This window comes from Hyaena hyaena, unplaced genomic scaffold, assembly GCF_003009895.1.
Source record: "Hyaena hyaena isolate Hyena2069 unplaced genomic scaffold, ASM300989v1 scaffold_76, whole genome shotgun sequence".
Classification (NCBI taxonomy): Eukaryota; Metazoa; Chordata; class Mammalia; order Carnivora; family Hyaenidae; genus Hyaena; species Hyaena hyaena.
Genome location: NW_024080709.1, coordinates 898,690 through 920,975, shown reverse-complemented (window position 1 = coordinate 920,975; position 22,286 = coordinate 898,690). Strand labels below are relative to the sequence as shown.

General features: G+C 44.1%; 1 protein-coding gene across 1 annotated transcript in view; it reads left to right on the top strand.

Moving 5' to 3' along the window:
* Positions 1 to 22,286, top strand: part of BMERB1 (bMERB domain containing 1) — a 129,155-nt gene that overhangs the window by 64,224 nt on the left and 42,645 nt on the right. The window contains exon 2 of the mRNA XM_039233547.1: positions 5,884 to 6,007. Coding sequence (XP_039089478.1) covers positions 5,884 to 6,007 — 124 coding nt within the window. The remainder of the gene's footprint in view (positions 1 to 5,883; positions 6,008 to 22,286) is intronic.

Sequence of the window (22,286 nt, the reverse complement as noted above, 5' to 3'; positions counted from 1 at the left end):
ATTCATTTCTGATGAATTAATTTCTTCTGCCCATTTCTTAACTGGATTATTTGTTTCTTGGGTGTTGAGTTTGATAAGTTCTTTATAGCTTTTGGATATTAACCCTTTATCAGGTAGATCATTTGCAAATATCTTCTCCCATTTCGTAGCTTTTTATCTTTAAGTACCAGCAGTTCAATTTGTAGTTGCTTTTGTTTCCCTTGCTGCCAGAGACATGTCTAGTAAGAAACTGCTCCAGCCAAGGTCAAAGCGGTTGCTGCCTGTGTTCTCCTCTAGGATTTTGATGGTTTCCTGTCTCACATTGAGTTCTTTCATCCATTTGAATTTATTTTTGTGTCTGGTGTAAGAAAGTGGTCCAGTTTCATTCTTCTGCATGTTGCTGTCCAATTTTCCCAACACCATTTATTGAAGAGATTGTCTTTTTTCCACTGGATATTCTTTCCCACTTTGTTGAAGATTAGTTGACCATATAGTTGTGGGTTCATTTCTGGGTTTTCTGTTCCATTGATCTAGGTGTCTGTTTTTGTGCCAGTACCATACTGTCTTGATGATTACAGTTTTGTAGTATAGCTTGAAGTAACCCAGTCTTATCCTAACCACAGGGTAGAAACAGACACTCAGCCTTTTTAACAAGCTGCCCAGATAATCACCATGCCTGGTAACGCTTGAGAACAGCTATTCCCCATCTACCCAGTGCAACAGAGTGTGCTCAGTTTTCTCTATTGTCAAATGATGATAGTACTTCCTAGGAGAGGCAGTTCTTAAATGAATGTGGTTATTACAGCAAGGGCTTTGGAGTAGGACAGATCTGACTTTAAATTTCAGCTTTTCTGCATATTTCTTTTCTTGAGCCTCAGTGTGCTCCTTTGTGAGATGAGGCTGCTAAATCCGACTTGGGCTCAGGTCATGATCTTACCATCCATGGGTTTAAGCCCCACGTTTGGCTCTGTGCTGACAGTGTGGAACCTGCTTGGGATTCTCTCTCTCTCTCTCTCTCTGCCCCTCCTCCACTCATGCTTTCTGTCTGTCTCAAAAATAAATAAATCTTTAAATTGGGGAAATTATAGCATCTACCATCTAGGGCAGGGGTTGGCAAACTTTTTCTGTAAAGGGCCAGATAGTAAATATTTGAGGTTTCATGGACCATGCAGTCTTTGTTGCAACTACAAAGTTCTGCTGTGGTAGTGTGAAAGCAGCCATAAATAATGCCTTAATGACCATGACCAGTGTTCTAATAAAACTTTACTTGCATAGTCAGGCAGGGGCCAGATTTGGCCTGTGGCCATAGTTGCTAACCCCTCACCCAGGGTGCTGTGAAGATTAACAGTAATGAGGCTTATCATGAGCCTAGCACAGTGCCTGGCACAGAGCACTCACCACCAGTTGGCATCCTAACTATCTTGTATCTGCTGTGAGGTCTAGGCTTTGCTTGTTTCTCCAGGGGAAGGAAAGGGACAAGGCTTTTCAACACAGGTATCAGCCCCATTCTCTGCCCCAGGTCAATGCTAAATGTTCATCTCAGCACTTGGAAATTGGTAAAATGTCAATCCATGGGGTGTGATCAAGTCTCTGTCCCATGTTTTGCCCAGGGTGTGCCGCTGTTTTCAGCATCTGTCCCATGGAAATCGGGTTGCCCATCTGAACCATGATCTGACAAATGAGGATACTTGTATCTGCTGGGTCCCATCCATAGAGGCACTTAGCCCCTGCCCAGAGGCTGTATAGTGTGGTTTAGAGAAAGAGAAAGAGAGAGAGAGAGATTGAGAACTGGGGTTAGCATTCTGTCTCTGCAACGTTCTGACTGTGTGATGGCCAAGTGGCCAAGTCACTTCCTTCTCTAAGCCTCAGATTCATCAGGTATAGAACAGGGATTAAATGAGGCCATGTGAAGTCTCAGCCACAGCACAGAACATGGCAGCTACTGAACCCCACTCTGCAAAGGAAGAAAGAGATGCTAAGAGGTAGAGGGCACGTTCAAGGTCACACAGCCCATGACTGGCTTCAGACCAAGGATCTCTAACTCTGCCCCTCCCTCCTGGGGCCCTGGCTGCTTCTAGCTAGGGCTGGCTCCTTGTGCAGTGACCAAAGCTCTCTGAGAGGTTGACGTGGCTACTGGGGAACCTTGCAAGCTATTTAACTTTGGTGGGTTAAATAGCACACTCCCCAAATTCACATCCACCCAGAACCTCAGAATGGGACCTTATTTGGAAATAGGGTCTTTACAGAAAAGGACACACAGAGCCACAGGGAAGACTGCCGCATCAAAACAGAGGCAGAGGTTGGAACGATGCTGCCACAAGGCAAGGATTGCCAGGAGCCACCAGGATCTGGAAGAGGCAAGGAGGGACCCTCCCCAGAGTCTTTGGAGAGAGCACAGCCTTGCTGACACCTTGATTTGGGACTTCTGGCCTCCAGAACTGAGAAAGAATAAAGTCCTGTTGCTTTCAAAAGTTTTTTTTTAATGTTTCATTTATTTTTGAGAGAGATAGAGAGAGCGTGAGCAGGGGAGGGTCAGAGAGGGAGGGAGACACAGAATCTGAAGACAGGCTCCAGGCTCTGAGCTAGCTGTCAGCACAGAGCCTGACGCGGGGCTCGAACCCACAAACTGTGAGATCATGACCTGAGCCGAAGTCGGATGCTTAACCGATTGAGCCACCCAGGTGCCCCTAAAGTCCTGTTGCTTTAAAAGCCACCAAGTTTGTGCTGATCTGTTAGAGCAGCCATGGGAAACTAAGACACTACTCCTGACTCTCAGATGAGGATGGACAGTGGGAGTTGGACTCAGAGCACCTGCAGGCACAAATGGCAGCCGTGATGGGGCAAGGTGCCTACAGTTTGGAGGCAGACAAGGGCTCAGCTCCTTCATTAGTCAGCTCTGGGCTTTGTTTCCTTGTTTGTTCAACAGAGAACATCTTGATCCTGCTGGCTTATGGCAAGGATTAGAAGGGAAGCCCAGAACCGCTGGTGGTAATAACAAAGGGGATCGTAACCATGCCTGGAGGCTGACATTCCTTGGGTAATTCCATCCTCACAACTGCCTGGGGTGGTGGGGGTCCCTTATTGTCCTCACATTACAGATGAGGAAACTGAGTCATGAGACGTTAACCAACTCTCTAGGGCCACACGGCTAGTGAGGGGCAGAGCTGAGATGCAAGCTTGGGCCACCTGACTCCAGAACGCCCCTTATGCCTGCTCCCTACAACCCTCTATTACCCTGTGCCCAGAGGCCACGTACCCCCAAGCTGGTCCTCTAGTCTAATTGGAGCCTGGTTCACAGTCATGATCAATTAATATGAATATTTTTATCCTGTCCCTTCCTTCCTCTTTCCTTCCTAAAGTGGGACCTCATTGCTCCAACCTCAGGAGCCATGTGGGTCTTGAATCAGGGGCAGTAGGACCCCAAATCTGATTCGAGGGGCCTTGAGATCATGACTCAGCACGTCACATGGACAAGTCCTAAAATTCCTCCTTAGACATCTGTCCCTCTTCTCAAGTCCCAGTCCTGAGACAGCTCTTCCGCTCCCCCTCCCTCTCTCTCTTCTTTCTCATGCTCACGCCCTCCCCCTCCTCTCTGTCTCCCCTTCCACCCCCATTTCAGCACCAGCTCAGCCGGACAGTGGACAGCGGGATGGTCTTCAGGACCCACTGCCTTGGAGGGTTGGGGGAGGGGATAGTGAATATCCTCCATTTAACATTGCCTCCATCTCCCTGCCCACCTCCCCGCCACCCATCTAGACCACTGTGCGCTGCCCTCCTCCTCAATTCAACACCATGCACTGTCCTTGCTGTGATACCTAGGAGCTGTCAGAAAATATAAGGAGAAACAGATCCTGCTCCATGAGGCTGGGCCAGGTAGGGAGATCTCCAGCAGACCTATAGCTGTGAGGCTGTGATGCGACATTTCTTTGCCCTAATTTCTTGGTCCTTCCCCTTGCCTTTGTCCTCATTTATCTCATATGAATTATGAATTATCTCAGAGAGTGTTAGGGAGGCCATTCATTTCAAGGTGAGAATCAGCTATAGCCCTTCCTCTTGGATTCTTCCAAGTTTGGATCCTTCTACAAGTTTGACTTTTTAGATTCTACATATAACTGATCATCATGGTACTTGTCTTTTTCTCTGACTTTTCTCACTTAGCATAATGTGCTCAAGGCCCATCCCTGCTGTCACAAAGGATATCGTCCTTTGTCATGGCTGAATAATATTCCATTGTATATATACTATATTCTTTTTTTATCCATTCACCCATTGATAGAGGTTTAGATTATTTCTTATCTTTGCTGTTGTGAAATACATGTGTGTATGTGTGAATGTGTATATATAATATAATGCATGGAAAGAAAACACATAAAAAACCACATGTTACCCTATATATGCACACCACATATATAATATATATAATCATGTAAATTACCATATATATGTTGGAAGAATTTACACCAAAATGTTAATAGCAATATATGTGCTAATATATATATATGTGTGTGTATATATATATATATGTGTGTGTGTATATATATATATACACATATATATATGTATATATGTATGCATGCTTACATGTTGTTATGGACTAAATCTTTTTTTAATTTTTATTTTTTTAAAGTTTTATTTATTTCTGAGAGAGAGAGAGAGAGAGAAACAGCATGAGCAGGGGAGGGTCAGAGAGGGAGGGAGACAAAGAATCTGAAGCAGGCTCCGGGCTCTGAGCTAGCTGTCAGCACAGAGCCCGACGCGGGGCTCAAACCCATGAACTGTGAGATCATGACCTGAGCCAAAGTCGGCTGGTTAACCAACTGAGCCACCCAGGCATCCCCCCCTTTTTTAAAAAAAAAAATTTTAATGTGTTATGGACTAAACCTTTATGTCCCCCTGAATTCATAAGTTGAGGCCCTAATGACCCAGGTGGTTAATATGGAGAGAAAGCCATTGAGGAACTGATTGAGATTAAATTAAATCATAAGGCTGGGGCCCTGATCTGATAGGATTAGTGTCCTTACAAGAAGAGGCACCAGAGAGCTCTCTGCCTGTATGTGTGCAAAGAAAAGGCCGTGTGATCACAAAGTGAGAAGGTGGCCGTGTACAAGCCTGGAAGAGGGCTCTTGCTAGAAACTGACGCCGCCAGACCTTGAACTGGGATTTCTAGCCTTCAGCACTGTGAGAAAGCAAATGTCAGCCTCTGGTATTTTGTTATGGTAGCCCAAGTGAATGAATACATGTGTATATAGATACATATAGGCATATGTATGCAGTGTCTTTCCATATATATGGTAATACACAGTTTTAAAATATGTTTTTAATATATTACCATAAATGTAATTCTAATTATAAATATGAAGCAGGAAGAATGTCCATCAAAATGCGGATGGTGGTTCTCTCAGGGCAGTGGAGTCATGGATGACTTTTGTTCTTTTTTCTACAACAAACTTGTCTTACTTCATATTACAATGACTTAGGTTACTTAGTGTTCTTGTAAGGTAATAATTAAGAGTATTGATGTAAGATAATTATTATAAAATGATTTTCTGCCAAACGTTGGCCGTGGTCTTGAGGCTGGGACAGGGACAAATGGCTGCAGTCGAGAAGAGCAGAGACTCAGGAGCCGGGGCCAGGCAGGGACTGTCAAGGCCATGTATGTACCCTTGAACAGGTTCGGTGAGCCAACAGAGCCTCCTCTTGCTCTTAACAGCATTCACATGGAAAACGTGTTTTCCAGTTTCGAAAGGGCTGGCTCACAAACATGCACGTGCGCCTTCATGGAGCGTCAAGGACGCTGGGGCAAGGGAGCCCTCTGGAATGGGGACAAGGGCTGTCCTAAGGGAATTGTTGAAAACCATCATGGCCTTGGGGTCTTGACGCCCACGTTTCATGTCTCCTGCACAGATCAGCTGGACATCATCTCCATGGCAGAGACAACCATGATGCCGGAGGAGATCGAGCTGGAGATGGCGAAGATTCAGCGTCTCCGGGAAGTCTTGGTCCGACGGGAGTCCGAGCTCAGGTTTATGTGAGTGCCTTGGGGAGGCGGCTGAGGAAAGGAAGGGGGATGGAGGGGGGGATACACGGAGAAACTAACATTTGCTGTTTATTACGGCAGGCCGGGCGCTGGGATAAAGGCATTATGGACATTTAAAAAGTCTTAATAGATTCTCACTACTGCCTAGAGAAGCAGCTGTCAGAGACTTCCATTTTAAACAAGACCCCGAAGATGGGATGAATTCAAGCTAGTCTGACTCCAAAGCCCAAGCTCTTTGTATGTTTCCTTTTGAGAAGAGGAAAGGGATGAGAGACAGACAGACAGACACACAGACAGAAAGGGGACCCAGAGGTGGTCCTGTGCCTGTGTTGTTAAGAGCACACACTTGTTCAGACAGTTCTGAGATCCAGAAAAACTGGGAGAGCTTGGACAGCTTTCCTCTGGGCCTCATTTCTCTGATTTGTGAAGTGGAGGGAGATGATAAGACCTCTCTCCTGGGGTCACTGGCAACCTCAGAGTCACATAATTTGACCCAGCCTCCGCTGGAGGAAGGTATGCATTCTACTGGTTCTTTCACTGACTTGAGGCCTGTCAGAAGATTATTCCATCTTGCAGATGAGCAAGACTGAGGCTTGGAGAAGCTAACCTGCTCAGGGCCTTCCAGCTAGTAAATAGAGCAATCAGGATTCAGATCCAGCTCTTCCTGCTTTCAAAACCCATATTCTCCTTAAATGACCTCTGCATGGACTGCATAATGTGGCCTTCTCTCTTGCCCTGTGAGACGGGCCGCTGGAGCAACAGCTGCCATTTATTCAGCTCTGCGTGAGCCAGCCCCTGTGCTGAATGCTTCACGTGCATGAGAAGCCCATCTCCCTTCTCATAGGAGCCCTTAGAAGAAAGTTCTAGAACATGCCCCCCCCCCCCAAACCCTACAGATAAGAAACCTCTTCCCTTTGATCTGGGAATAAGCCAAACCAGTACAGGAGTGTTGAGACACAATCCTTCTCTCGTCATGTTTTTTTGGGTTTCGTTTTTCAGAAGAACTTGAAGGATTGTTTGTGTGGGAGAAGTATCAGCAAAGACCGGATGATTCCAACCACTGAGGTAGCCAGGACTGGACAGGAGTGTGAGGTGCCTGTGGGGCACCCAAGACGAGTGGCAGGAAGTTCTGTTGTGTTTGATGTATGTGGGAGATCATTGAACTAGATGTAGATTCTCGTGGCTCACCCACAGAACGGCAATTACTGGATTCGAGTAATGGGTATAGTCACCCCACAGAAGTGAGTAGACAGACAGCAGGAATCCAAGTCCAGCTCTGGGGAAAGCTGAAATCGCATGCTGCTTTTTCTTGTGGATGGAGTCGGGGCAGAGGGAAAAGCCAGCTCTCAAACTTCTGGCAAAAAAGTATGGAAGGATTGAGAATTCAGTGGCAACAGGAGGGTTTGAGATTGCCACAGTCTACAAATTCTACAGGTGTACCTTAGACATATCATGGGTTCAGTTCCAGACCCCTGCAATAAAGCAAATATGGCTATAAAGCGAGTAGGGTGAATTTTTTGGCTTCCCAGTGCATATAAAAGTTATGGCTACACTATACTGTTGTCTATTAAGAGTGCAATGGTGTTGTGTCTCAAAAAAACACAGTGTGCACGCCTTAGTTTGAAAAACGACTTTTTGTTTTGCCAAAAATGCTAGCCATCGTCTGGGCTTTCAGTGAGTTGTAAGCTTTTTGCTGCTAGAGGGTCTTGCCTTGATGTTGACAGCTGCAGACTGATCAGGGTGGTGGCTGCTGAAAGTAGGGGTGGCTCTGGCAGTTTCTTAAAATAAACAACAATTGGGGTGCCTGGATGGCTCAGTCGGTTAAGAATTTGTCTCATGATCATGGGATCCTCTGTCTCCCTCTCTCTCTGTCCTTCCCCTGCTTGCGCTCTCTCCCTCTCTCTCAAAAAGAAACATTAAAAAAAAACATTAAAAATAAATACATAAAATTAAAAAACAATGAAGTCTGCCGCATGGATGGAGTCTTCCTTTCATGAACAGTTTCTCTGTCACCACGATGCTCTTGCTAGCGTTTCCCCCACAGTAGAACTCCTTTCGGATCTGGAGTCCATCCTCTCAAACCCCACTGCTGCTTTATCCACGAAGTGTATGGAATATTCTCGATCCTTTGTTGTCATTTCGACCATCTGCCCGGCATCCTCACCAGGAGTAGTTTCCATCTCAAGAAACCACTTTCCTTGCTCATCCGTGAGAAGCAGCTCCTAACCAGTTAAAGTTTTATCAAGAGCCTGTGGCAATTCGGTCCCAGCTTCAGGCTCCCCTTCAATGCTAGTTTTCTTGCTATTTCTACTACACCCGCAGTGAGTTCCTCCACCAAAGTCTTGAACCTTCATTTTGTAAAAAATACAGTATCTGCAAAGCTTCATAAAGTGAAGCACAGTAAAATGAGGTGTGCCTGTACTACTGTATATGTGCAACTTAAAAGTCTTTCTTCCTCTGTTTTATTTTTAATCCCAGTTCATAAAAATGATGTATGTTCAGAGTAATTGCTCTTCTTAGAAATATTTTTTAATTTTTTTTTGAGAGAGACAGAGTGTGAATGGGAGACGGACACAGAGAGAGAGGGAGACACAGAATCTGAAGCAGGCTCCAGACTCCGAGCTGCCAGCACAGAGCTTGATGCGGCGCTCGAACCCTCGGGATCCTGCCCTGAGCCGGTCAGATGCTTAACTGACTGAGCCACCCAGGCACCTCAGTAATGGTGCTTATTAATTCTGATGGATAGTTTTATGACTATTCTTCTGTTACTTCATATATAACCTTTACTCTGGATGTTCTATGCACCAGAATTAAATTAGCACCCTGGTCTTGCTTTCACATCTTTTTTCTATTTTTATACCTCCAAGTTTTATTTCTTTATGTTCACAGTGAGGATCATGCTTATATTTGGTTCTAAAGCTATAATTAAGCGTCTGCTCTCATACATAAGTTTTTAACTTTAAAAGCACGTGAATGGGTGTCATATTCTTATGGACCCTGCATACTACAGAATTAAATTTGATTTTCTCCTGTTTAAAAAATCCCTCACATGACTGACGCTTACAGTATTCTTCTCCTGTTTTAAAAGAAAGAAGACAGAAAACATGTGAGTTCTAGAAAGTACTGAATAGCCCCCTCAGCCTGTGGGTGCTCAAGAGGGACCAGAGGGTTGTTTTCGCTGCTATAGGAACAATGGCTGTCACTTTGCATTGACTGACCTTTGTATCGGGTGCACGTGCGCATGCGCGTGTACGCAAACAGACAGGCACACACACAGTATCCCAGCATCTGGCACACGCCAGGCACACAGCGAATGCCCAATGACAAGAACAACTCACATTTAAGCTCTAGCTCTGGGCCAAGCACTGCCCAAAACTCCTGACTTGTGACCTCACCGAATTTCCCCATCACTCCCACTTAGGTACAAATGTCAACTGTAGGCGCTTGAAAGCAGCTATGGTCACCCAATGCGTCAGTAGATACTTGAATGAATCATATTATTCAAAGGATTCAGAAGGATGTCAGTGTAATCAGGACATAAGAGGGGCTCAGTGACATTCTCCAGGGGAGGGGCCGCTTCCAGGCCCCCTGGGAGTTTTGCTAGTAGCCTGCAGACACTAATGGATGATGCTGATGGCTCCCCCCAGACCTAGCCTGACATAGTACATAAGCTTGCACCCACCTTGTCAATCTCAGAGGCACATGATGAATCCAGGACAGACAGGAGAGAGATAAGTGTCCACTCAGACCTGAACAATCGTCTCATCCATTAGCAGCCTCCCAGGATAGCAGGCCACGCATGGGCCATTTTCGAATTCTGTGTCCTGGCTGTTTCTCAGAGCCAGGCCCTTACACGGCTATAGGGGCCCTATTCTTGTGTCTCTTTTATTTTTTTAAGGTTATTTATTTTGAGAGAGAGTCTGTGAATGGGGGAGGGGCAGAGAGAGAATCCCACGCACTGTCAGTGCAGAGCCCGGCGAGGGGTTCGATCCCACGAACTATGAGATCGTGACCTGAGACGAAATCAAGAGTCAGACATTTAACTGACTGAGCCACCCAGGTGCCCCTCTTGTGTCCCTTTTAGAGAAGAGAAAATCGGAGGTTAAAAATTTTGCCCAAGCTTGCATTAGCTGCTAAGTAGCCACGCTAGGATACAGCGACTCCCTAGTATTGATTAGTGAGTGAATGAGGAAACAAACGAAGGAAGGAAATGCTTTATAGAGTAGATACCACGAGAGCAGGGATCTTACCTTCCTCACCATTCTGTCTTTCTAGCATCTTGAACAGCACCTGGCACTTATGTGACCAATTAATATTTGTTGAATGTGCAATAAATTATTCTTTCATACTCCATCCTTACCCCAACAACTTCCCTACGGGCGTGTGTGCGCGCACACACACACACATACAACCCTTGGCACAGGAAAAGAGGGAAATAGAATTTCAGACATAACTAAGCATTTGCAGGCTCAGGTGGGGACGCTCTGAGTGACAGGAATGTGACAGTCATGGACTGAAAAAGTCCCAATGATTGTAGCTATAATAACCAGGGTGAGATTGGTTTTGTCACACCTGCTCCAAAGTAATCAAGTTAATACCCATCAGGTCCAGTGGAGACCGTGTGAGTCAGACCATATTCCATGGCTGAAGGTGTCTTCTCACTTTTACTGTCTCCTGCTACATTGACTCTTTTAAGAAAGGGTCCAATGGCTGCTGCCCCCAACACCCCCAACGTTTAGTATTTTTCTTTCCATGTTCTTGTCCTGCTGGCTCAACAGTCCTCTTACCAGCATGGTGAGGGAGTAGGAGAGAGATTTACCCAGTCCCCGGGGAACTAGCATGGACTCATGAGAAGTGGACCCAGGGGCCTTCCTGGCTCTCCCATGTCCTCAGTCTGTGACCCTGGGCACACAACAGAGCACAAAACAACTGCTGTTTACTTTTTATTTCCTTTCTTCTTTGCTCAGAATTTCTAGAATGCAAATTCAAACTCCTGACTGGACTCCCCCAATCCTCTAATCTCACAGTCCCACAATGGGTTTCGTCTTGTTCCGCCATCTTGAATTTGGTGTGGTAGAAACAGAAAGGATTCTGCTGAGGCAGGCTCAGTAAACAGGACTTAGGACTTTTCCATGCTCTTTCTCTGGAGATAAGTGATTTGTTTGGAACCTAGAATGATGAGCTCTAACTAAGGTGGTCATGTTTACAAGTCCATCTGCCAGGAATTTGCTGTAGTGCCCTGTAAGGGTTATCAGGGACCACAGCAGTCAACATTTATTGAACCCTTCCTGTGGACCAACCCTGAGCACACACTGTCACCTGAGCTATGAGAAGTGCTTACTAATGGAAGGATGAATCAAGAGCAGCCCCCTGTTCACCCTGATGAAGGATCACAAGGTCAGGTTCAGGGAAGGGCTGTGAGTGACCGTGGCGGGCACAGTGGTCTTCTCTCGGTCTTCCTTAGCTTATCCTCTGGTTTGCAGGTTGCTACATGGTCGTTGGAGCTCTCCCTCTTAAAGTTGGGTAACTTGATGAGCTTCATTCGAATGAGTCGATAAACCCCTCAGGATCATGAAAACGCCTCTGTAATTGGTGGCAAGTGTCCCAGAGGTAAAGCTTGAAGTCCGCTTTGTTCTCTCCTTGATTCTCTGAGCTGCCCACCTCCCATCCCTCCCGCTGCCGCCCCATGTCCACACCACCCGCTATCCTGTCCTACGGAGGTTGCTGACAACCTCAGACTCATTTTCTTACCTTTAATTCCAAGCACTGAATCACAGCATTAGCTTCGTAGAATTCTGCAGCCCGCTCTTGCCCGCCTCAGCATTTTTGCATCCTCTATACAATCCTGGCCCTGCTGTTTATCTGGGTTTCAAATAATTAAGAATCGTCCGCCTCTGAGCAGGGGCAGGGGGTGGTTATCTTCATGTTACAGCCGCTTGCTGGATTTTCATAAAAGGGAAAGCACGCTCCGTCTCTCAGCTTGCTCTGGGCAGTGGCGGCTTTTCAACAGGGAGACTCAGAACTGCCCGAGGCAGGGGAGGTGGGGATGTGGAGGATGGAGGTCAGGCGCAGGGCCCTTGCGTTTCAGAATTTCCAGAGCCTGGGCTTGGACCCCAGTCACTTCATGTTATTAAGAAGTACCCAAGGGCACCTGGGTAGCTCAGTAGGTTAAGCGTCTGACTTTGGCTCATGATCTCGCAGTTTGTGAGTTCGAGCCCCGCATTGGGCTCTGTGCTGACAGCTCAGAGCCTGGAGCCTGCTTCAGATTCTGTGTCTCCCTCTCTCTCTCAAAAAATAATAAAATAAATAAACATTTAAAAAATTAAGAAGTACGCAGCATGGTGAAGAGGTCAAGCCCTTGAATCTGGCAGATGTTGAGGTCAGGAGGGTAGAAAGTGCATACAAGTTGTAAACAGCCAGCTTTTTGAATACCTGCTCTGCTGGATAGTATTCACAATATTTTACGTGCCTTGATTCATTTAATCCTCACTATGAGTATATAGATAGATAACCTTCTCCCTCCCCATTTCCATATTACAGGCAAAGAAACTGATGCACAGAGAGGTTGAGGAACTTGCCTAGGGTTGCAGAGTGTCCACTCATAGCAGATAATGGTATCTCTGGGTGTCCATCTCCACCATCATGCTATGGGGCCTGTCAACTTGCTCTGAACCCCAGCTCTACTTTTTACCAACTGTGTGGCCTGGAGCAAATTTTTTAGCCCTGTTCCAGCCTCAGTTTCCCCCTCTGCTCAGTGGGTGCATTGATGCTTCCCTGGTAGCACCACAGCAAGGATGTGTGTGAAAATGGGTGGCTCTTCCTAGGAAATGAGCAAATCAGAATCCCCTTCCCCCTTTTCATGGTTGGCACTGCACGCTAAGGGAGAGTGAGGGACCAGGGCTACTTTGTCACCTCCAGAGGATGCTCAGAAGACACTCCCCTCCCCGAGAAGCTGGAGAGCAGCTCACCATTAAGACCAACTCTACCCTGGGGCCTTGACTCTGTTATTACTATTGTTATTTTTAAAAATGTTTTCTGCACCTGCATTTTTTTTGGTCTCTAATGAGCTGATAATTCTGAGGTCTGTTAGGAGAAGCTTCAAGCCAAGGGCAAAACGAGGCATGTGCGTTTATGTAACTTGACACATCTTAGCCACATTCGGGAGTCCTGCATCACACTGGCTGCACTTTGGGTTTTAAATAGCATTTCCTGAGAACAGGTCACTGTTGGCAGAGCCGCCGTACATATCAGGTGGGAAGAGATGGCTTCAGAGGCAGAAGATCTAAAAAGCAATTTGTCTTGGACAAAATGTACAGGAAATTGAGGAGGGGGGGAGGGAAGGACAAAGCGGGGGCAGGAAATGGAGAAGAATGGAGGATGGAGGAGAATGTTCCAGGTTAGATCTCTGAGTGCAAGGACCCTCCTGAGTTCCTAAGTGTGCTGGGAGGTGGGGGTGAGGGTGGGAATCCGGGCTGATCAAACAGAGAAAGATATATGGCCCCACTTGACAAGTTTCTGATCTTCCAAGTTGGCTTTTGGGAAGGACATTCTTCTCTCTGGGAGCTCAGACTGCCTTACCAGCAGGGACTTCATTCTCTTAGCTCCAAGGATCTCCCCTGAGCCTCCTGGGTTCTGGTGAGCTGGGAGGGAGATCACCAAATTAGGCTCTTGTGGTGGTTAATTTTATGTGTCAGCTTGACTCGGCCATGGGTGGCCAGACATTGGGTCCTACATTATTCTGGGGGAGTCTATGAGGGTGTTTCTGGGTGAGATTAACATTCAGATCAGTAGATAGAGTAAGGCAAATTGCCTTTCCCGATATGGGTGGGCCACATCCAATCCGTTGAAAGCCTGAATAGAACACAAAGGCTGAGTAAGAGGGAACTTTGCCGCCTTACTGATGAGCTGGGATATTGATCTTTTTCTCCCTGTGGACGTGAACTAAAAAATTGACTTCTCTTGAGGCATGAGCCTGCAGGTTTTTGGACTGGAACTATATCATTGGCTCTGTTGTGTCTCTAGCTTGCCGATGATAGATCCTGGGACTTTAAAGCCTCCATAATCACACGAGCCACTTCCTTATAATTAATAGATTGATCCATCAAAAAATCGATCAATCAAATCTCTTATTGCTTCTATTTCATGGGAGCATCCTGACTAATACAACCTTGTTTATTCTCAGAAACTTCCATTTGGTTGCTTTATCTAGCTAAAAAATACCTAGGAAGTTGGAGACTGATTTTTCTTTTTAAAGTAGACTCCATGCCCAGTGTGGAGGCCAGCACGGGGCTTGAACTCATAACCCTGAGATTAAGACCTAAGCTGAGATCAAGAGTTGGACACTTAACTCACTGAGCTCCCTAGGTGCCCTGAGACTTAGATAAAGGGATATTGGCTCTAGCACTCTGGAAAACAGACTGGCATTACCTAGTAAAGATTAGCATGTACTTAACTGTACAGTAACCAGCAGTTTCTTGCCTCGGTATACCCTAAGGTTGCTCTGTGTAACTGGGTAGGCACGGGCTTCATGTGGCTCTTTCTTTCCTTTTTTAAAATGTTTATTTGAGAGAGCGAGTGAGTGAGTGCAAGCTGGGGAGGGGCAGAGAGAGAATCTCGAGCAGGCTCCATGCTGTCAGCACAGAGCCCGAGGTGGGGCTTGAACTCACAAACCCTGAGATCATGACCAAAGCTGAAATCAAGAGTCAGACGCCTAACTGACTGAGCCACCCTAATGCCTCTCATGTGGCTTTTTCTATTTAAATTAATCAAAGTGAAATAAAGAGAACCCTTCTTCGGTAGCCCTCTGTCATCTCAAGTGCTCATTAGTCAATGGCGGCTAATGACCAGACCTACTGGAAAGCACACACATTTCTGTAGAACGTTTCCATCATCACAGCACTGCCCTAAAGAAACTCTCACACGTGAGTGCCAGGAGGCATATTCCAGAATGTGCTTATCAGCCTTGTTTGTAAAAGCAACAAAGTGGAAATAAGTATTTATCGGCAGTGGAAAAAGACAAATCAGGTACAGCCTAATGACACCATGGAACACTACAGAGCAGTGAAAAAATGAACACGCCACAGGCACGAACCCAGATGCATCTCAGAAACAAGACTTTCCATCCTGCACACGGAGAAAACGGATTTGAGGATTAACACAACAGTCTGCACGACCTGAACCACAGAACTGGGCGGGTACACGGCGCCGAGAGGTGACCTGGGGGAGAGAGAGGTGGACTGGCGGAGAGAGGAGGCATGGAGGGCAGGGAGCTGTTTCTGCTTGCGGAGGGAGGATGGAGCCGGGTGGAGAGTATGGGAAAAGCACCCCCCAAAGCAGCTGGGGAGAAAGTGTAAGAGTGGAAACAGCCGCAGGGACTGAACTAAAAAGGGAGAGAGGAGAAAAGAGAGGGTTTAAATTCCGTTAAGACTCTGTAAACAGGGGGATCGCAGCGTGCAAACCCCCGCAACTCCTTACCTGGCAGTGCTCCGGTGGGAAGGGGAATCCCAGCAACAGAGTGAGGTAGGGGTGCTCGGGCCGCACGGGGAGAGGCGGCTCCCCTGCCGGGAGGACCCCCCACAAGCAAAGGCCCCAGCAGACCCCGGAGAACAACCACATCCGCTGGTTCTGGAACAAGGTCGTTACGGGGGAAGCCTGGTGCCAGCCGGTGTTGTGATTTTCCTTAATCCCTGAGACGCTGCTGCTACACGATCGCGTGAACTTTGTCTGGAGCCGGGCGGGCCCCCAGCTGCAGTCTCTGGGCCTCGGCAGCAACGCGGTCCCGAGAACGTTCCAGGGTGCGGCCGGCACCGGGCATGGCTCGGCGAGACCTTCCACAGCAGGCGGAACGGGTCACAGCCGCGGTTCCTCGGAAGCGAGGGGTCGGGAAACACAGCGGCATCTGAGGTAAAACTCAGGAGCGAGGGGCCACCTGACGGCTTGGTCGCGGGCAGTGTAAAAGCAGGAAGTGGATGGAGGCTGCAGACAAAAGACCGGCGCGCGACTGCAGGTTCGGGAGAACAGAGCTCTGATACTAGAGTGCCGCCATTTTCACTCCGCCCGCGCATGCGCATACACACTTATAGGCGCCAAAAGACTCCACCCCAGTAGGCTAAGCAGCACCATCTAGTGGAGAAGGGAAACATTACACTAAGCCCCGCCGAACTGGGCCAACCTTGCTCTTCAGGAAATCAAGTCTCTTCACCTGCTTAGTTCACAGACGATAAAGGGCTTCATAGTTTGACTTCTAGGGGAAAACGATGTAATTACAATCTTATTTCAATCTGTTCACTGGTCCAATTTTTTTCTTTTTTGGTTCTTTTCATTTTCTTGAATACAGAAAGAGAAAAAATTTATTTTTACTTTCAATTGTTACTAAAAATATTTTTCTTTATTTTTCTATGATTTTTTTACTTTTTTGTAAATTTTAAAAATTCTATTTTACTTTCATCATTTCATTTTCTTCTATTTCATTGTATTTATTTCCTCAAATTTTCAAATGTTTTCCTTTTTCTTTTTTCCTTTTTTCCTCTAATCTATCAAGTTCTTTTCAAGATACAAACCAAAATACATCTAGGATCTAGCATCATCTATTTGGTATCTGTGTGTGTTGTTCTTAATTTTTTAATTTTAATGTTTTTCACTTTATTAATTCCTTTTCCTCCTTCAAAATGATGAAACAAAGGAATTCACCCCTTTGAATAATGACAGGAATGGCAGAAAGTAATGACAGCCAGGGACTTAGTCAACACAGATACAAGCAAGATGTCTCAAAAAGAATTTAGAATCACGATAATAAGCATACTACCTGGGGTTGAAAATAGATTAGAATCCCTTTCTGCGGAGATAAAAGAAGTAAAAGCTAGTCAGGATGAAATAAAAAATGCTATAGCTGAGCTGCAATTTCAAATGGATGCCATGGAGGCAAGATGGATGAGAAAGAGCAGCAAATCAGCAATATAGAGTAGAAACTTATGGAGAATAATGAAGCAGAAAAAAAGAGGCAGACTAAGACAAAAGAGCACCATTTAAGAATTAGAGAAATCAGTGACTCATTAAAAAGGAACATCAGAATCATAGGAGCCTCAGATGAAGAGAGAAAAGGGTAGAAGGGTTATGCGAGCAAATCATAGCAGAAAACTTTCCTCACTTGGGGAAAGACACAGACATCAAAATCCAAGAAGCATAGACAACTCCCATTAGACTCAACAAAAATTGACCATCAACAAGGCATATCATAGTCAAATTCAGAAAAAAATCAGGCAAAGTATCATGAAAGCAGCAAGGGGGAAAAAACGTCCTTAATCTACAAGGGAAGACAGATCAGGTTTGCAGCAGAGTTATCCACAGAAACTTGCAGGCCAGAAAGGAGGGGCAGGATATATTTAATGTGCTATATCAGAAAAATATGCAGCCAAGAATTCTTTATCCAGCAAGGCTGTCATTCAAAATAGAAGGAGACATTAAGAGTTTTCCAGACAAACAAAAATTAAAGGAGTTTGTGACCACTAAACCAGCCCTGCAAGAAATTTTAAGGGGGACTCTCTGAGGGGAGAAAAGACGGAAGGAAAAAAAAAAAAAGACCAAAAGCAACAAAGACTAGAAAGGACCAGAGACACCACCAGAAATTCCAACTCTACAAGCAACATAATGGCAATAAATTTGTATCTTTCAGTGCTCACTCTAAACATCAATGGACTAAATGCTCCAATCCAAAGATATAGGGGAACAGAAAGGAAGAGAAAATGAGATCCATCTATATGCTGTTTACAAGAGACCCACTTTAGACCTAAAGACACCTTCAGATGGAAAGTAAGGGGATGGAGAACCATCTATCATGCTAGTGGTTGACAAAAGAAAGCTGGAATAGCCATACTTATATCACACAATCTAGACTTTAAAATAAAGACTGTAACAAGAGATGAGGAAGGGAATTATATCATAATGAAGGGTCTATCCACCAAAAAGACCTAACAATTGTAAACATTTATGCTCCAAATGTGAGAGCACCCAAATATATAAATCAATTAATCACAAACATTGAGAAACTCATTGATAATAATACCATCATAGTAGGGGACTTCCACACCCCACTTACAGGAATGGACACATCATCTAAACAGAAAATCAACAAGGAAACAATGGCTTTGAATGACACACTGGACCAGATGGACTTAAGATATATTCAGAACATTTCACCCAAAAGCAGTGGAGTCTACAGTCTTCTCCAGTGTACATGGAACATTCTCCAGGATAGATCACACACTGGGACACAAATCAGCTCTCAACAAGTACAAAAAGATGGAGATCCCACTGTGCATATTTTTATACCACAATGTTATGAAATTCGAAATCAACCACAAGAAAAAATTTGGAAAGGTAACAAATACTTGGACACTAAAGAACATTCTACTAAAGAATGAATGGGCTAACGAAGAAGTTAAAGAGGAAATTAAAAAGTACGTGGAAGCCAATGAAAATGATAACACCACAGCCCAAAACCTCTGGAACACAGCAAAGACAGTCATAAGAGGAAAGTATATAGCAATCCAGGCCTTCCTAAAGAAGAAAGAAAGGTCTCAGATACACAACCTAACCTTACACCTTAAGGAGCTGGAAAAAGAACAGCAAATAAAACGCCAAACCAGCAGAAGACAGGAAATAATAAAGATTAGAGCAGAAATCAATGCTATCGAAACCAAAAAGAAGAAAAACAACAACAACAACAACAACAACAAAACCACAAAAAACCAGTAGAACAGATCAATGACACCAGAAGCTGGTTCTTTGAAAGAATTCACAAAATTGATAAACCACTAGCCAGTTTGATAAAAAGGAAAAAGGAAAGGACCCAAATAAATAAAATCAAGAATGAAAGAGGAGAGATCACAACCAACACAGCAGAAATAAAAACAATAATAAGAGAATATTATGGGCAATTATACACCAATAAAATCGGCAATCTGGAAGAAATGGACAAATTCCTAGAAACATATAAACTACCAAAACTGAATCAGGAAGCAATAGAAACTTTGAACAGACCCATACCCAGTAAAGAAATCGAATTAGTAATCAAAAATCTCCCAAAGTCCAGGGCCAGCTGGCTTTCCAGGGGGATTCTACCAAACATTTAAGGAAGAGTTAACGCTTATTCTCTTGAAGCTATTCCAAAAAATAGAAATGGAAGTAAAACTTCCAAACTCTTTCTATGAAGCCAGCATTACCATGGTTCCAAAACCAGATAAAGACCCCACTGAAAAGGAGAACTATAGATCAATCTCCCTGATGAACATGGATACAAAAATCCTCAACAAGATATTAGCCAACTGGATCCAACAATACATTCAAAAAAATTATTCACCACGACAAGTGGGACTTATATCTGTGATGCACAGCTGGTTCAATATTCACAAAACAATCAGTATGATTCATCACATCAAGCGAAAGAAAGGACAAGAACCACATGATTCTCTGAATAGATGCAAAGAAAGCATTTGATAAAATACAGCATCCTTGATAAAAACTCTCAAGAAAGTAGAGATAGAAGAATCATACCTAGACATCATAAAAGCCATATATGAGAGACCCAATGCTAATATCATCCTCAATGGGGAAAAACTGAGAACTTCCCCCTAATGTCAGGAACAAGACAGGGATGTCCACTCTCGCCACTGTTATTCAACATAGCCTCAGCAATCAGACAACACAATGAAATAAAAGGCATCCACGTCAGCCAGGAAGAGGTCAAACTTTTCCTCTTCACAGATGACATGATACTCTATATGGAAAACCCAAAAGATTCCACCAAAAAACTGATCCATGAATTCAGCAAAGTGGCAGGATATAAAATCAACACACAGAAAACAATTGCATTCGTATACACCAACAATGAAGCAACAGAAAGAGAAATCAAAGAATCGATCCCATTTACAATTGCACCAAAAGCCATAAAATACCTAGGAATAAATCTCACCAACGAGGTGAAAAATCTATATACTGAAAACTATAGAAAGCTTATGAAAGAAATTGAAAAAGACACACAAAAAATGGAGAAATATTCCAGGCTCCTGGATAGGAAGAACAAATACTGCTAAAATGTCAATTCTAACCAAAGCAATCTACATATTCAATACAAGACCTATCGAAATAATACCAGCATTCTTCACAGAGCTAGATCAAACAGTCCTAAAATTTGTATGGAACCAGAAAAGACCAAATAGCCAAACCAATCTTAAAAAAGAAAACCAAAGCAGAAGGCTTCATAATCCCAGACTTCAAGCTGTATTACAAAGCTGTAATCATCATCACAATATGATATGGGCACAAAACAGACACTCAGATCAATGGAACAAAATAGAGAACCCAGAAAGGGACCCACAAACATATGGCCAACTAATTTTTGACAAAGCAAGAAAGAATATACAATGGAATAAAGACAGTCTCTTCAGCAAGTGGTGCTGGGAAAACTGGAGAGCGGCATGCAGAAAAATGAACCTGGACCACTTTCTTACACCATCCACAAAATAAACTCAAAATGGATGAAAAACCTAAAGGTAAGACAGGAAGCCATGAAAATCCTCGATGAGGAAGCAGGCAAAAACTTTGACCTCGGCCGCAGCAACGTCTTACTCAACAGGTTTCTGAAGGCAAGGGAATCAAAAGCAAAAATGAACTATTGGGACCTCATTAAAATAAAAAGCTTCTGCACAGTGAAGGAAACAATCAGCAAAACTAAAAGGCAACCAATGGAATGGGAGAAGATATTTGCAAACAACATATCAGATAAAGGGTTAGTATCCAAAATCTATCAAGAACTTCTCAAACTCAGCACCCAGAAAACAAATTATCCAGTGAAGAAGTGGGGAAAAGACATGAACAGACACTTCTCCAAAGACGACATCCAGATGGCTAACCGACACATGAAAAAATGCTCAACATCACTCTTCATCAGGGAAATACAAATCAAAACCACAACGAGAAACCACCTCACACCTGTCAGAATGGCTAACATTAACAACTCAGGCAACAGCATATGTTGGTGAGGATGTGGAGAGAGAGGATCTCTTTTGCACTGCTGGTGGAAATGCAAACTGGTGTGGCCACTCCGGAAAACAGTATGGAGATTCCTCCAAAAATTAAAAATGGAACTACCCTATGATCCTACAATTGCACTACTAGATATGATCCAAGGGATACACATATGTTGTTTTGAAGGGGCACGTGCACCCTAAGGTTTATAGCAGCGCTATCAACAATAGCTAAAGTATGGAAAGAGCCCAGAGGTCCATCAATGGATGACTGGATAAAGAAGATGTGGTGTGTATATATATATACAATGGAATATTACTTGGCACTCAAAAAGAATGAAATCTTGTCATTTCCAACTACATGAATGGAACTAGAGTGTATTATGCTAAACAAAATAAGTCGGTCAGAGAAAGACAAATATGACTTCACTCATATGAGGACCTTAAGATACAAAACAGATGAACATAAGGGAAGGGAAGCAAAAATAATATAAAAACAGGGAGGGGGACAAAACATAGACTCTTACATATGGAGAATCAACAGAGGCTTACTGGAGGGGATGTGGGAGGGGGATGGACCTAATGGGTAAGGGACTTTAAGGAATTTACTCTGGAAATCATTGGATGTAATTTTAAAATAATTTAAAATAAATCCAATTTTAAAAATTGGATGTAAATTTTAAAAATAAATAAAAAAAAGACTTTTGGCAAGATTATGTAAAGGGCAAAATACGTAAAACCTAAAACTGTGCAGGCATTCATATAGAGACAGTAAATTATAAAAAGAAAAAGTATTAAGATAAACTCAGTTTAGGGATGCCGGGGTGGCTCAGTGGTTACTCATCTGACTCTCAATTTCAGGGTTATGACTTCAAGCCCCATGTGGGCCTCTGCACTGGGTGTGAAGCCGACTTAAAAAGAGAAAGATAAATTCAGCATAGTGTTTACCTCTGAGGGAATGAAGGACATGTGAGGGAATGAGATGCAACAGGGATTCGAAGGGTCCTGTACAGGTTATTACTCATGCAAGATGATGGAGACATAACTGTTTATTATTCCATAAATGGTATATGTGAATTTTATGCACCCTTTTGTATATAGTTCACAAACACACATATACACACACTTGTTTTCCAATGCTTTTTATTGTGGTGAAATACACATAACAAAATGTACCATCGTGACATTGTAAGTGTACAGTTCAAGGGCATTAAGAATATTTACACTGTTGTACAACCATCACCACC